Here is a 16,625-nt window from a genome sequence, read left to right on the forward strand (position 1 = left end):
TCACCAAAAAAAAAAAAGTTTGAGAAATTAGAGGGTTGATATGTTGTGGGGTTGTTAACCAATGTCATAAAACAACATGTGTACTTCTGTTTCATGAGAAACTATTTGTTCTGTAAGCCTTCAAAAAAAAAGAAAAGACATTCAGGATGGGTACAATTTTAGCCTCAAGGCTGTTTATCACAATATTGTTTATAGTAGTGAAAAATTTGAAACAGCCTACATGTCCAAGAATAGAGGGGCTGATAAAATTATAGATTTCACCTGGTGGAATACTATGCAACCATTAAAAATGAGGTAGATTTTTTAATTATAAGGAAAATATGATGTATTTATTAAGAAAAAAGCAAATGATAGAAACAGTATGTATAGGGTGACATACATAGTGTTTTTTTTTTAGAAAAATGGCTGGTTGAATTATAAGGGTATATCCATTTTTTTTCTTTTTACTTAACTATAATTTTTAATATTTTTGTAGTGACTGTATAGTTCTTTGTAATAAGGAGAAAAAGGGTAATTAATAATAATAATAAAACCGAAATGTTTTTCAATTGTCTCATCTACAGGGAGATTCCATGGAGCTGGAAATTTGGTGTCTTGAAATGAATGAAAAGTAAGTGTTTTTGTGTTAGGGTCCTCGGTTGTGGTAGCTGAGGGATTAAAGCAGATGACACCATATGAAAAGCAGGGCTTTGTTATTAAAGTCATGGAGGGCATTCTGACCACTTAACAAAGCCATTTGGTCTTTGCTACAATTGGCTTCATGCTTGGCTTCCAGCCTAGGCATAGCAATGACCTTCAGAGGGAGTGCCAGTACAGAGAGACTCAGTCACCAAAGGGAAAGGAACAGCCGAGAAAGCTGAAAAGGATTTGTTGTTTTCCCAGAGCACAGACAGTTCTCTGATTAAATCCCAGCCAAGTTCTTGTGACATGACTACTCTATTTTGTCTGTTTTCTAAGTGGCAGACATCCAAAAAGATTTCCCCTCACTACTCCTTTTTAAAGATTGTTGGTCATGGATTGGAAATGCATGTTATTTCCCTCCCCCATTTTCTTGTTTCAAGGCAGATTAGCTTACCTCCTGTCTGACGCTTTAGTTTTCAAGAAGAGTATATAGGAAAAATTGAGAAAAAAAGCACATCTAAAGAAAAATCGTAGTGGTAATTATGTGTGATGTGGAGTTATTTTTCTTTCTTAAATAGAAAGCAGTTGCCAGGTTACAATACAAAATTATAGTACAAAACAGACTTTTCTGTGGATTTCCTGTTAGATGTATAGAGGTAGACCACTCATAAAATGGTCCATTGAAATTATGTTTGCATCTTCGATATATATAATTGAAGTATTGAATTACTGCTTTTAAGTGTGTTATTTTATTTCTTAGAAAGATAACCGCTTCAAAGCTAGAAAAAATATATTGGGTGCCTTTTAGTGCTCATCTGCCTGTGTCTACTTCATGAAAAAGAAAATCTTTCGTTTACTTTAACAACCTGTTGATAAACTGACAAAGAACTCTTATTATGCCTTTTGTTCAGAACATGTTTTAATAATAAATTTAATGTCATACAGTTCCAGCACATAATTTGCAACCATCTCTTTTGATTGTAATAGTTTCTGAATGGTGTATTTGAACTATAAAGCAGATTTTATTCCATCAGAATTCATGAATAATGTTACCAAATTAATCTCAGTCCATAGATGGAACTTAGTAATAGCTCTGTATCAAATGCTCTTCTGTTCTTTGCCTTACATTAGTTTAATAGAGAATGCTGACAGTGTCTTTGTGCTCCTCAGGTGTGATAAAGAAATCAAAGTTTCCTACACGGTATACAACAGACTGTCCTTGCTCCTGAAGTCTCTCCTTGCTATAACTAGGGTGACACCAGCCTACAGGCTCTCCAGAAAACAAGGGCATGAGTATGTCATATTGTACAGGTAAACAGCGTAGATGCTCATCTTCTTGATTTACTTATCAGCCTCATCACTGTATGCTGTGATTATTTTTTGGACAGATGGTTGCTAGATAGTTGATGCTATAACTTTAATATTATCGTCTATCCAGCCTCCATTATGAACCTCTGTCCTAGCTATCCTTAGCTTTTCTAGTCTCCAAGTTCATTGTCCTTTAGCCTAGACAAGGTCGTGATTCCTGTGGAATGGATTTTGAGTTCCTACTTATATACATCACAAAGGGGCAAAGGCGCTTAAGACTTAAAAAAAAAATAGGCTGTCCTGTGAAGATTCCCCCGCCTTCTGTATTCCAGTTAATTAAAATTTTCTAACAAAACTGAATTCAATTTAAATTTAAGTTTTTTTATTATAAAGAACTGGTTAACAGTTCTGTGAGGATTTTCCTTTGAGTATTTCACCTCAACACATATTTATGGAGTGCCTTTTTAATGCAAGCAAAAACGGTGCAAGGAAGAACTATGGCAGAGAGTCCCTGCCGTAATGGTATTTCTAATCTAATGGGGCAAAGTTTATATATTATAAATATATAATAAAAGCAGAAGTTGAAATCTGCATAGTAGTATCAGGAAAAAAGTAGTGGGAGAACAGAGAGGAAGGAGAAGTTCATTGTGGGTGGGGTAAACAGGAAAGGCTTCTTGGAGAAAGTGGCATTTGAGCTGGACTTTGAGGCAAAGAGAATCAACTGGTAGAAGTAAGAGAGAATGATCGTTCCAGGTGAAGAGAACAATGGATGGCAAGACATAGAGATAAGGGGGTGAAGTATGAGCTATACTCAGATTGTCAGATGGCACAGAATGATGGAGTAGAGGATATGTAGGAAAGTGAGAGAGCGGAGCATTAAAGGTCAAACCAAAAAAACCAAACCCATTGCCTCGAGTCATTTCTGACTTACAGCGGCCCTGTAGGACAGAGAAGAGCCCCAAAGGGTTTCTGAGGCTATAAATCCTATGGAAGCAGACTCCCATATCTTTCTTCGACGGAGCAGCTGGTAGGTTTGAACCTTTGGGTTAGCAGCTGAGTGCTTAACCATGGGGTTCCCAAGTCATCCATGACTCCTTTTCTTTTATATTAGTGACAAGCCATTGGTTTTAGAGGAAGGAATTTAAGTGTATAGAATTGATTTTTAAAATTACTGTAGCAGCATGGAGGGACTAAGGAGGAGAGACTTAACTAGTTCTGTTGAAACAATCCAGTAGCTGAGAATAGTTACCAAGTCATCCTTTAATTTTCTTAGCAATAATCAAGCAACCCTAACCATGTTTATTTTTCCAAGTCTTTAATAAAGTTTTGTTGTCTTCTCTGTTGTCTTTCCAGGTTTAAAGTTGAGTGTTTTGTTTGAAAATTACTAGACTCTTACTCAAATATAATGGAAAGATTCTTCCCAACTCTTAACCGCCAATTACCTATGCTAAATCCTCTTTCCTTTGGTTCTTTTATAAGTAGCGATCCTACACTGCTAAAGTAATACAGTAATACAGTAGTGCTTTTAGATGCAAATAACTGTGGCTTAAACCATAGAGAAGTAGATGATCTTAGAGATAGATCTGCATTTTTTTCTCTTTTTATACTATTGATAGCAGGTTAACAGTATAACATTATAGCATTGAAGCCTTGTCTTTGTTCTTTTTTTCCCCCATACAAAAACTTATACATATATTGTTATATGACCCTAATTGCTCTCCCCATACTGTGACAGCACACTCTTCCTTTCCACCCGATTCCCCATGTCCACTCAACCAGCTCCCAATCCTCTCCGCCTTCTCATCTCACCTCTGGACAGAAGCTGCCTGTTAAGTCCCTTGTATCTACTTGAGCTAAGAGGCACATTCCTCACGAGTATCACTTTATGTCCCACAGTCCAGTCCAATCCCTGTCTGAAGAATTGGCCTCGGAAATTGTTTTAGTTCTTGGCTGACAGAGAATCCAGGGGCCATGCTTTCCGGGCTTGTCTTTGTTTTTTAAGCTGTTTTACCATTCTATTTTTCTGATCTTGTCCCTATAGAATTACAGATAAAACAGCTCATTCTGAATTTGCTGTTCATCAAGACTGAATTAAAATTTTATTGTCTATTATTTGTGAAGAAAACTTTAGCTTAGCACGTAAATGGTGTAAACAGAGTATAGCTAAGAAAAAGTTCAGCGTAATTAGGTTATTTTAATAAGCATTTCACCTATATTCAAATGAGTAATGAGCTGATTGTCAGCTCTTTATCAAGAGATAACCAGGAGGATCTCTCTTTGGCAACACTTTATTAACACTGCTTTATGGCAGGGGTGAGTAAACTATGGCCAGCAGACCAACTGCTTGTTTTTGTAAATAAATATTTTTTTTAGAACACAGTATATCCATTCATTTACATATTGTCTGTGGTTACTTTTGAAAAACAACAGCGAAGTTGAGTAGTCGTGACAGACCTTGTGGCCCACATACCTGAAATATTTACTCTCCAGCCCTTTAAAAAAAAGTTTGCCAACCCCTACTCTGTGGTGTTTGTCTCTTTCATGTGTCTGTTTCAGATACTTACTATATTTCTTTTCTCCCATACCAGACTATAATCTGAGATCTAGGAGTGTCTGGTTTATCAGATCATTACATCATCCCTAACATCCAACTATACGACTTTGTACATTTTTGGAGCTTAGTACATGTTGAATAAACCCATGTGTGCATTTAATTTTTAACAACATTACTTGAAAAATATAAAAATAAATTTTGAGTATTTTGTAATTCAGACTTTTTGCTAAAATAGACTGGCCTTCCCAGGAAGACTCATGGGAAGGTTCTGCTATGTTTATATTTTTTTTTTTCAACCTTTTTTTTTTTTAATTGTACTTCAGGTGAAGGCTTACAGAACAAAGTTTCTCATGAAACAGTAGTACACATATTGTTTTATGACATTGGTTAACAACCCCACAACATGTCAACCCTCTCCCTTCTCGACCTTTTTTTTTGGTGAAAATATACATAGCCAAAGATACACCATTTCAAAAACTTCTACATGCACAGTTCAGTGACATCGACTACGCTCTTCCAGTTGTGCAGCTGTTCTCACTTTAGATGAAGGCTTACAGAACAAAATAGTTTCTCATTTAACAGTTAGTACACGTTGCCCTGTGACAATGGTTAACAACCTCACAACACATCAAACCTATCCTTACTCAACCTTGGGTTCCCTATCACCAGCTTCCTTGTCCCCTTCTGCCTTCTGGCCCTTGTCCCTGGACTGCTGTACCTCATTAGTCCCATTTGTTTTTATGGGGCTGTCCACTCCCAGGCTGAATGGTGAACCTCGGAGATGACTTCACCACTGAGCTAAAAGGGTGTTTGGGGGCCATACTCTCGGGGTTTCTCCAGTCTCCTTTAGGGCAGTAAATCTGGTCTTTTTTTTGTGAGTTAGAATTTTGTTCTACATCCTTCTCCAGCTGTGTCCAGAACCCTCTGTTGTGATCCCGTTCAGAGCAGTCAGTGGTGGTAGCTGGGCACCATCTAGCTGTACTGGACTCAGTCCGGTGGAGGCCTTGGTAGCTGTGGTCAATTAGTCCTTCGGACTAATCTTTTCCTTGTATCCTGTTGTCTTCATTCTCCTTTGCTCCCGAAGGGATGAGACCAGTGGAGTATCTTAGATGGCCGCTCACAGGCTTTTAAGACCCCAGACACTACTCACCAAGGTAGAATGTAGAGCATTGTCTTTATAAACTGTGTTATGCCAATTGAGCTAGATGTTCCCCAAGACCATGGTCCCAACAGCCCTCCACCCAGCAATTCAGTCCCTCAGGGAGTTTGGATGTGTCTATGGAGCTTATGTTTATATTTTTATATTTTCAGAATATTCTTATTTTCTTCATTTCTTAACCAGTTATCTCCCTATCCATCTTCATGCCTGCAGCTTAATTGAAGTAGTTAGTAGCATTATTGCTCCATCAGGAGAGGCATTCATGAAGATGAGGAAAGGGGTTTGTTTTGTTGGTTGGTTTGTTTCCAAGTGGTTTGTCTTTAGAGGCCATTAGAATAAAGATTTGGGTAACCCTTGTTTTTCTTCCTTCCCTACAGAATATATTTTGGGGAAGTGCAGCTGAATGGCTTAGGAGAAGGTATGTATGAAAGTTGAAACACATTTGTGGTATTTAGAGCTCTCCTGACTTCTTGGTTGCTATCTGTAATAATATGTAGTTTGTAATCTTAATTTGCATACTACAAGTAAGGAAAAGATCAGAAAGCAGGTTTATAGTCTAAGGAGCTGACAGAGATAACCAAATAATTTCCCCAAAAGTTCCAGCAACTCAGTACTTTCTTCCTTCTTTATATAATTGTCTCTTTTCCTAATTTTCTACAATGAGCATGTTAAATATTTCTAATTAGCACCAACAATTTTGAAAAATTAGAAATGAAACAAAAGAAAAGAAAACCTCTGAAAGGCCCTGACTTTTCCCTATATTTAGTCTGGGGTGGCAGCTTGGGTGGGTGTGTAGTTACTTCATAAATTGAGGTGTTTGTATGACAAATCCCTAGTGCCTTTTCTCTGTCTCATTGGGCATGTAACATATCCAGAGAGGATTGGGTAGGAGTTGCTCAGAATTTAGGACTAATATTTATTATACCTCTTTGAAAGTAGTTTCATCTAGAAATAGAATGCTGTTCCACCTGTCAATATTGGGTCAGTGTAGAATAAATTGAAAGAAAAAATAGAGAAGAAATTGAGACTGCTGCACACAAGGTGCTAAGTAGTGTCAGAGATTAGACGCTAGGCTGAATGACCCAGGGAAAGGCAGATTGGGAGCAGTGCCAGTGTTCTTTGGAAAAAAGCTAATAACTTATCTCTTCTCCTAGGCTTCCAAACAGTTCGTGTTGGGACAGTGGGCACTCCTGTGGGCACCATCACTCTTTCTTGTGCTTACAGAATTAACTTGGCATTCATGTCTACCAGGTGAGAAAGAACGTTGGAATCCAAAAGAACTCTTCCAAAGATGTTCAAGTCCTGTTCCTCCCCCACCTCTCAACACCAAGACTAAGCCTACAATTCAGCATTGCTATTGCTGAACTCAGCCCCTCGGAAGAATAAAAATCAAGAGAGAGAGCACAGTTGCCAGATTGGAGAATCTGAGTGTCCCAGAACCAATTTGTCTAGAATGTAGAGTTGTTGGTTTATATTTAGGGGTTCAATAATTAAGGCTTTGGTAGTGCCTGCCGACAGATACCAAGTGAGTGGCCCTCTGAGGACTTTGGGAGGCTGGAGAGGCATTCTAACAAATATTGCAATCTGCTTATTGCATTGCAGGCAATTTGAGAGAACCCCACCTATCATGGGGATTATCATTGATCACTTTGTGGACCGTCCCTATCCCAGCACCTCGCCCATGCACCCCTGCAATTACAGGTGAGGAATGTGAAAGGTGCTCTTTCAAACTGCAGCTAGGCAAAAGCATCCATCTTTCAGGGGCAGATAAAACACCTTCAGCAGAACTCATGCATGGACAGGGGGTACTGATGGAGACCCCATGTAGAGAGAAATGGAGGTGCTGGCTGCCATTCTTGCTGCTGCCTGTTAGGTACACCAAGACTTGGGTATACAGAAAGGCTCAGAAAATTTGTAGATATTTTGGATGTTGATGGTAGTTACTAGACTTTTCTCAGTAGCAACTTACTTAGGGACTACAAGAATGGCAATTATTTGTGGAATGTCCTTTGGCAAATTAAATGGTTTTCTGGTTGCCATTTGGTACAGTTCACTTACACATCAGAATAAAATGTCTCCAGGCCTAAATTTGAGAAAACACAATTTTCTGAAGGTTGGATATACCTTTGTGTGATGGACTTCTGAAGTTGGATAGCTTTGTCTGTAGGCTCTAGACTTTCTTTCACTGAGTGTCTATTACTGACAATTCTTTGAAGACCTGGTCTGGCCCCCAACATTGGCCAAGAAAAATCTTTCTCAAATAATGGATCAGGTAAGATATTTGGCTTTAAAAAAAAGCTTTGGTCAGACCACTAGATGCTGCTCTCCTGAAAATGTTTTGAAATGGTTCAGGGTGCCTCTCTTGCTACTATGAACTCCGCAAGGAGATATTTTCAGTTTCCTATTTTTGACTTTTCCATTTTGGCATGGATTCTCTCATACTTTAACGCCTGAAACAACTCTTGTCATAGTTTCCCTCCTTATCTAACTTCCCTTTATATCCTTTCTGAAGTTGATTGCTACCACCATAAAACTTTTTCTTTTCCCCTCACTATAGAACTGCTGGTGAGGACACTGGACTTACATACCCATCTGTGGAAGACTCTCAGGAAGTGTGTACCACCTCTTTTTCCACCTCCCCTCCAACCCAGGTAGAGGAAACAGCTTCTGGGGCAGCAGGAATTATGTGGTACATATATGGAACCTATGAAATGGTATCAGACTTTGGATACAGTACCTTTTGGTGGTGATAGTGATTGTTTTGAGGAAGTTATTTTGGGGTGGCGAGAGCCTTCTTACCCACCAGGTGATATTGCAGTGTTTCTAGTCTGTAACCATTCTTAACCCACAGGATTATATGTAACCTTTACTTTCTTGGTAACTTCTTAAAATTTCCTAGAAAATCAGTCACAGATTTCCAAATGCATTCTAACACCAGGCAGGTACTCTAACCTATACTTGTTAATTGAAGAGTTACTGCTCTTTTGAAGTGGTAAATTTGGTTTCTAATAATGGAAGGAGCTCCAAAGGAACTAATAATTATTTAGCATAAAATGCCACTAAGAAACCAGTAGTGCAATTTTTCTTAATAATTATAGGTTTCTACCTATATGTACTTTATCTGGACCTTTTTAGCCATTAACTTTTCCACTTGAGTCAATATTCAGTGTCAAACCCAATTTCAGTAAAACACAGGCTCCAAACCATGTTCTTCACTTCCCAAGAAGCGTCTGTGTAGTCTTATTGTATAAATTATATGATGTTGAGACAGCTTCTGTGAAGAAGTCATTTTCAGCAGCTGACTGAACTTCAGGGGCACGTTTCTTCTACCCCAAGTCATTCATCTTCTACCTCATTGCCTCCTGATCTGTGCTCCACCTGCCCCCCAGCTCCATTATTCCCCTTTGACTTTCACATTAGATAGTTTCTTCTAGACCTGACTCAGTTCCACATCCCTTTAACCTAGCCCTAGATTATCCCTTTTCATCATCTTATTTTGGGGACCCAACAAATTAGCTAGCTCTCCATTAGGTGTCGTTTTCGGTTTGTTTGTTTGTTTTTTTTAACTGTACTTTAGATGATGGTTTACAGAACAAACTAGCTTCTCGTTAAACACTTAGTACACATGTTGTTTTATGACATTGGTTAACAACCCCATGACATGTCAATACTCTCCCTTCTCAACCTTAGGTTCCCTATTACCAGCTTTCCTGTCCCCTCCTGCCTTCTAGTCCTTGCCTCTGGCCTGGTGTGCCTCTTTAGTCTAGTTTTGTGCTATGAGCCTGTCTAATCTTTGGCTAAAAGGTGAAACTCAGGAGTGACTTCATTACTGAGCTAAAAGCGTATCCGGGGGCCATACTCTTGGGGATCTCCAGTCTCTGTTAGGCCAGTACATCTGTTTTTTTTTTTAATTAGAATTTTGTTCTACCTTTTTCTCCAGCTCTGTCAGGTACCCTCTATTGTGATCCCTGTCAGAGCAGTCAGTGGTGGTGGCCGGGCACCATCTAGCTGTACTGGACAGTCTGGTGGAGGCCATGGTAGTTGTGGTCTGTTAGTCCTTTGGATTAATCTTTCCGTTGTGTCTTTAGTTTTCTTCATTTTCCCTTGCTCCTGAAGGGGTGAGACCAGTGGAGCATCTTAGATGGCCACTTACAGGCTTTTAAGACCCCAGACGCTACTCATCATAGTAGAATGTAGAACATTTTCTTGATAAACTATGTTATGCCAATTGAGCTAGATGTTCCCTGAGACCATGGTCCCCCTAGCCCTCAGCCCAGTAATTCAGTCCCTCACGGAGTTTGGATTTGTCCGTGGAGCATCCATGGCCTTACCCTGGACAAGTTGTGCTGGCTTCCCCAGTAGTGTGTACTGTCTTACTCTTCACCAAAGTTAACCACTTATCTAAAGTCTATTCAGTGTTTTTCCACTCCAGCCCTCCCCTCGCTTGTAACCATCAAAGATTGTTTTTGTGTGTAAACGTTTTCATGAGTTTTTATAGTAGTGCTCTTATACAATATTTATCGTTTTGTGATTGATTTATTTCACTCAGCATAATGCCCTCCAGATTCATCCATATTGTGAGGTGCTTCGCAGATTCATCATTGTTCTTTATCGTTGCGTAGTACTCCATTGTGTGTATGTGTCATAGTTTATCCATTCATCTGTTGATGGGCATCTAGGTTGTTTCCATCTTTTTGCTATTGTGAACAATACTGCAACAAACATGGGTGTGCATATGTCTATTTATGTGACAGCTCTTATTTCTCTAGGATATATTCCTAGGAGTGGGATTGCTGGATCATATGGTACGTCTGTTTCTAGCTTTCTAAGGAAGTGCCATATCATTTTCCGAAATGGTTGTACCATTTTGCATTCCCACCAGCAGTACATTAGAGTTCCGATCTCCCCGCAGCCTCTCCAACATTTGTTATTTTCGGTTTTTCTGACTCGTGCCAGTAATGCCAGGGTGAGATGGTATCTCATTGTGGTTTTGATTTGCATTTCTCTCATGGCTAGTGATCTCCAGCATTTCCTCATGTGTCTGTTAGCCACTCGAATGTCTTCTTTGGTGAAGTGTCTGTTCGTTTCCTTTGCCTATTTTTTAATTGGATTATTTGTCTTTTTGTTGTAGAGGTGTTGGATTTTCCTGTAGATTTTGGAGATTAGACCTTTGTCGGATTTGTCATAGCCAAAAATTTTTCCCAGCCTGTAGCTTCTCTTTTTACTCTTTTGGTGAAGTTTTTTGATGAGCATAAGTGTTTAATTTTTAGAAGATCCCAGTTATCTAGCTTATTTTCTGGAGTTTGTATGTTGTTAGTTATGGTTTGTATCCTGTTAATGCCATGTATTAGGGTCTCTAGCATTGATCCTATTTTTTCTTCTATGATCTTTATAGTTTTTTGTTTTATATTTAGGTCTTTGATCCATTTTGAATTAGTTTTTGTGTATGGTGTGAGATATGGGTCCTGTTTCATTTTTTTACAGATCGACATTGTTTTGCCAGCATCATTTGTTAAAAAGACTGTCTTTTCCCCATTTGATGGACTTTGGGCCCTTGTCAAATATCAAGTTACTGTAGGTGGATGGATTTACGTCTGGGTTCTTGATTCGGTTCCATTGGTCAGTGTCTCTGTCGATGTACCAGTACCAGGCTGTTTTGACTACTGTAGCTGTATAGTAGGTTTAGAGGTCAGCTAGTGCGAGTCCTCCTACTTTATTCTTCTTCTTCTATAATGCTTTACTTATCCAGGGCCTCTTCCCTTTACATATAATGATTGTTTTTTCCGTCTCTTTAAAGAATGTTGCTGGTATTTGGATTGGGATTGCATTGTATTTGTAGATTGCTTTGGGTAGAATTGTCTTTTTCACAATGTTGAGTCTACCAATCCATGAGCATGGTATGTTTTTCCATTTATGTTGATCTCCTTTGGTTTCTTGCAGTAGTGTTTTGTAGTTCTCTTTGTATAGGTCTTCTACATCCATGGTTAGATTTATTCCTAAGTATTTAATTTTTTTAGAGGCTATTATAAATGGTATTGTTTTTCTGATTTCCTTTTCGTCCTCTTTTTTAGTGTATAGGAATCCAACAGATTTTTGTATGTTTACCTTGTATCCTGCTACTCTGCTGAATCTTTCTATTAGTTCCAGTAGTTTTCTTGTGGAGTCTTTTGGGTTTTCTATATATACTATCATATCATCTGCAAATAGGGACAGTTTTACTTCTTCATTACTAATATGGGTGCCCTTTATTTCTTTTTCTTGCCTTAATGCTCTAGCTAGGACTTCCAGCACAATCGTAAATAGGAATAGTGATAAAAGACATCCTTGTCTTGTTCCTGCTCTCAAGGGGAATGTTTTCAGCCTCTCTGCAGTAAGAATGATGTTGGCTGTTGGTTTTGTATAGATGCCCTTTATTATGTTGAGTAATGTCCCTTCTATACCTATTTTACTGAGAGTTTTTATCAGGCATGGGTGTTGGACTTTGTCGAATGCCTTTTATATGTTGATTGAGATGATCATATGATTCTTTTATTTATGTAGTGGATTATGTTGATTGATTTTCTAATATTGAAAATCATCCTTGCATACCTAGTATGAATCCTACTTGGTCGTGGTGTATTATTTTTTTGATATGATGATGAATTCTATTGGCTAGAATTTTTTTGAGGATTTTTGCATCTATATTCATGAGAGGTATTGGTCTGTAATTTTCTTTTTTTGTGGTGTCTTTGCCTGGTTTTGTTATCAGGGTTATGCTGGCTCCATAGAATGAATTTAGAAGTATCCCTTCCTTTTCTATGTTCTGAAATAGTTTGAGTAGTACTGGTGTAAGTACTTCTCTGGATGTTTGGTAGAATTCTCCAGTGAAGCCATCTGGGCCAGAGCTTTTTTTTGTTGGGAGTTTTTTTAATTACCTTTTCAGTCTCTTCTCTCGTTATGGGTCTGTTCAGATTTTCAACATCAATTTGTGATAAGTTTGGGTAGGTAGTGTTTTTCTAGAAATTTGTCCATTTCGTCTAGATTTTCAAATTTGTTGGAGTATAGTTTTTCATAATACTCTGTTATGATCCTTTTTATTTCAGTTGGGTCTGTAGCAATGTCCCCCATTTCGTTTCTTATTTGGGTGATTTGCATCCTCTCCTGTTTTTCTTTTGTCAGTTTGGCTAGTGGTTTGTCAATTTTGTTGATCCTTTTCAAGAACCAACTATTGATTTTGTTGATTCTTTCTATTGTTTTTCTGTTCTCTATTTCATTTATTTCTGCTCAGATCTTTATTATTGCCTTTCTTTTGGTGGCTGTAGGCTTCTTTTGCTGTTCTCTTTCTTTTTGTTCATGTTGTGTAGCTGATGTTTTGATTTTGTCCCTTTCTTCCTTTTTGATGTGTGCATCTATTACTATAAATTGAGCTCTTGAGTACTGCCTTTGCTGTGTCCCAAAGGTTTTGGTATGATGTATTTTCATTCTCATTTGATTCTAGGAATTTTTTATTCAATCTTTGATTTCTTCTATTACCCAGTGGTTTTTAAGCAGGGTGTTATTTAGGTTCCATGTAATTGATTTTTTTTCCTTGCTCTTCCTGTTGTTAATTTCTACTTTGATGGTGTTGTGATCAGAGAAGATAATTTGTATTATCTCAGTGTTTTGGATTTTGTTGAGGGTTGCTTTGTGGCCTAAGATGTGGTCTGTTCTGGAGAACGTTCCATGTGTGTTGGAAAAGAATGTGTACTTTTCAGCTGTTGTTTGAAGTGTTCTGTATATGTCTATGAGTTAAAGTTTGCTGATTGTGGCCTTTAGATCTTCTGTATCTTTGTTGAGTTTCTTTCTAGATGCTCTGTCCTTTATCAAGAGTGATGTGTTGAAGTCTCCTACTGTTAAAGTGAAACTGTCTATTTCTTTTTTCAGTGCTGTTAAAGTTTGTTTTATATATTTTGGAGCCCTAGCATTGGGTGTGTAGATATTTATTATGGTTATGTCTTCATGATGGATCATCCCTTTAATCATGATATAGTGCCCTTCTTAGTCTTTTATAGTGGATTTTGTTTTAAAGTCTATTTTACCTGAGATTAGTATTGCCACTCCTGCTCTTCTTTGGTGGCTGTTTGCTTGATATATTTTTTTCCATCCTTTGATTTTTAATAAATTTATGTCTTTGTTTCTAAGGTGTGTCTCTTATAGATAGCATATCGATAGATCCTGTTTTTTTATCCCTTCTGTCACTCTCTGTCTCTTTATGGGTGCATTTAGGCCATTTACGTCCAGTGTAATTATTGATAGGTGTGAGTTTATTGCTCTCATTTTGTAGTGCTTTTTTTGTGTGCTGATGATTTCTTTGTTTCTCTTACTCTCCTGTGCTGAATTGCTTTTGTTGGTGGATTTTTTTTTTCATGTCTTTTGTTTTTGTAGATTTTGTTTTTACTGAAACTTTATGTTTTTCTTCTTTATTTCGATGAGTAGGTTTGTTAACTTTCTTTTTGGTTACCTTTAAATTTACCCTTATGTTCCTAGGTTTGAACCAGTCTATTATTACTTGGTATTGCCTTGCCTTCGTCTCCATTAAAAAATTCTATACTTACACTGTTTATTCCCTCTTTTATTGTTCTGACGTTGTTGTCATTTGCAGATTAACCTCTCTGGTTCCCTGTTGTAAATCGTTAGGTTTTGAATAATCCTTGAGAGTTCATTTCCTCGGTGGTATCCGTCTGGTGCGATCTTGTGTCCTAGATTCAGGCTGTCATCTAACGCTGTTTGTTCTCAAACCGAAGGAGTCCCTTTGATAATTCTTGTAAGTTTGGTTTGGTTTTTCCATATTCCCTTAATTTGGGTTTGTCTGGAAATGTCCTAATTTCACCACCATATTTGAACAAGAGTTTTGCAGAATGTATTATTCTTGGTTGGCAGTTTTTTTCTTTCAAGGTTTTATATATGTCATCCCATTGCCTTCTTGCCTGCATGGTTTCTGCGGAGTAATCAGAGCTTATCTTATTGTTTCCCCTCTGTATGTGACTTTTCATTTTTCTCGAGCTGCTCTTAGGATTCTTTGTTTGTCTTTGGTTTTAGCGAGTGTGATTATGATATGCCTTGGTGATTTTCTTTTGGGGTCTATCCTCTTTGGGGTTCGTTAAGCTTCTTGGATGGTCAGCTTTTCATCTTTTATGATATTATCAAGTTTTCTGTCAGCAGTTCTTCAATGATCCTCTCTGTGTTTCCTCTTTTCTCCCCGTTCTGGAACTCCAATCACTCGTAAATTTTTGCTTTTGATTGTATCCCACATAATTCTCACGGTTTCTTCATATTTCTTCGTTGTTTTTTATGATTTTTCCTCAAAGTTGTATCCATGTGTTTGTCTTCAGTTTTGCTGATCCTGTCTTCCATTGTTTCAAACCTGCTCCTTAGCCCTTCTGTGACACTGTCCCTTTCTGAAATCTTGTTGTTTATCTCTTGGATTTCTAATTGTTTTTTTATATGATTTCTGGTTGTGAATTTATTTTGGCATTTTGTTCCTGTATTATTTTCCTGAATTCTTCCATTTTTTTATCAGCCTTTTCCATGCATTTGTCTGTTTTTTCCTCACTTTTGTCTGCTTTTTGCTTCAACTCTTGGCTAGCTCTGAATATTAGAGATTTGAATTCTCTATCAGGTAGTTCTAGTGCCTTTTCTTTACTGGAAAGTCATCTGGTTTTTTATTTTGGACACCTACTGGAACTATCCTGTTCTGGTTTTTTTATGTGTTTTGATATTGTCTGCTGTCTTTGGGACACTAGTAGTTATTTTCTTTGTTTATTGACTGTAGATTTGTTTGTTTCATCCTGTCTTTTGGTTTTATTTAGTTGTGTCTGAGCAGGCAGGCTGTGCAGTCTTTGTTTTTTGCTTGTCTGTGGACACAATATTCTTCCCTGCTTGTCCAGTGGGCATGGCCAGTTGCTCAGCTATGGTGCAGCAGGGCAGGTCCAGCTGAAGGGGAGGGGCTGGGATGGGTTGTTTGTGGCACATACTGGGGGCTGACAAGGTGAGCTGGGGGTCAGTGCAGGGCAGGTTCTGGTAGGCCATGCCTGTGCTGCTCGGGAGTGCAATGTTCAGCACACAGTGCAGATAGGCAGGACGGAGAGGGAGGGGGAGGTTGTGATGTGTGGAGCTATGTTGGGTATGGGAAAGAAGAGAGAGAGGAAAGGGAAACAGCAAAAAAAAAAGTGGTGAGGAAGCCTGTCATTGGAGTGGAAAGACGAGAAACTGAGGAATAAATAAAAACAAAAAGGAGAAAAAGAAAATAAAAAATAAATAAATAAAAATTTAATTAAAAAATGCCCCCAGGGACCCCACCAACATGGCTGCACAGTCCGGGGAAGCAGCTTCCAAGCCGTGCGGTACAGCCCGGCTAGAATGGGTGGAGATGATACACAGCACCAGGTATTCAGGAGACAGGAAAAGAAGGTAAGTAGAAAGAGACAAGAAACTGAGAAATGAAGAAAAATAAAAAGGAAAAAAGAGCAAGGAAAAAAAAAAGTCTGCAGGGATCCCACCAGTGTGGTGGCACGGATCAGGGAAGCAGTTCCCCAGCTGAGCGGCACTGCACAGCCTGTCAAGAAGCAGCAAAGATGGCATATGGAGTCAGATGTTCAAAAGAAAGGAGCGGAGGAGGTGAGAGGCAGAGAAGAAATCAAAAGAGGCTGATAAAAGCAACATCAGCAACAAAGAAATGGCACTGAAGAAGCTGGACAGTGTGAGTGGGGCAAAAACGCACAGCATGGAACCGGCGCCTCCCGTGCCATGGTTGCGGCCTCCTGGGAAGTGGTGGATTGGCCTTCCAGAAAGCAGTGAATCAGCCATCCAGGAAGCTGTGGATCGGCCCACCAGGAAGTGGCGAAGGCTGAGCAGGGAAAGGCAGGGCAGGGGATGGGAAAGCATGTATTGCTGGTTACCGGGTGCTCTGTCTCCTGTTGGGAGCTCCGTGAATCTGCTGTCCCGTACTCCCTGTCCACTGATCTT

General features: G+C 38.7%; 1 protein-coding gene across 2 annotated transcripts in view; it reads left to right on the forward strand.

The window, feature by feature from the left end:
* Positions 1-16,625, forward strand: part of ATG13 (autophagy related 13) — a 57,823-nt gene that overhangs the window by 29,333 nt on the left and 11,865 nt on the right. For both annotated transcript variants that reach the window (XM_023741820.1, XM_023741819.1), the window contains 6 exons: positions 564-610; positions 1,792-1,932; positions 6,020-6,060; positions 6,797-6,893; positions 7,245-7,343; positions 8,200-8,293. In XM_023741820.1, the coding sequence (XP_023597588.1) occupies positions 564-610; positions 1,792-1,932; positions 6,020-6,060; positions 6,797-6,893; positions 7,245-7,343; positions 8,200-8,293 (519 nt within the window). The remainder of the gene's footprint in view (positions 1-563; positions 611-1,791; positions 1,933-6,019; positions 6,061-6,796; positions 6,894-7,244; positions 7,344-8,199; positions 8,294-16,625) is intronic.

This window comes from Trichechus manatus, unplaced genomic scaffold, assembly GCF_000243295.1.
Source record: "Trichechus manatus latirostris isolate Lorelei unplaced genomic scaffold, TriManLat1.0 scaffold00191, whole genome shotgun sequence".
In the NCBI taxonomy this organism is placed as follows: domain Eukaryota; kingdom Metazoa; phylum Chordata; class Mammalia; order Sirenia; family Trichechidae; genus Trichechus; species Trichechus manatus.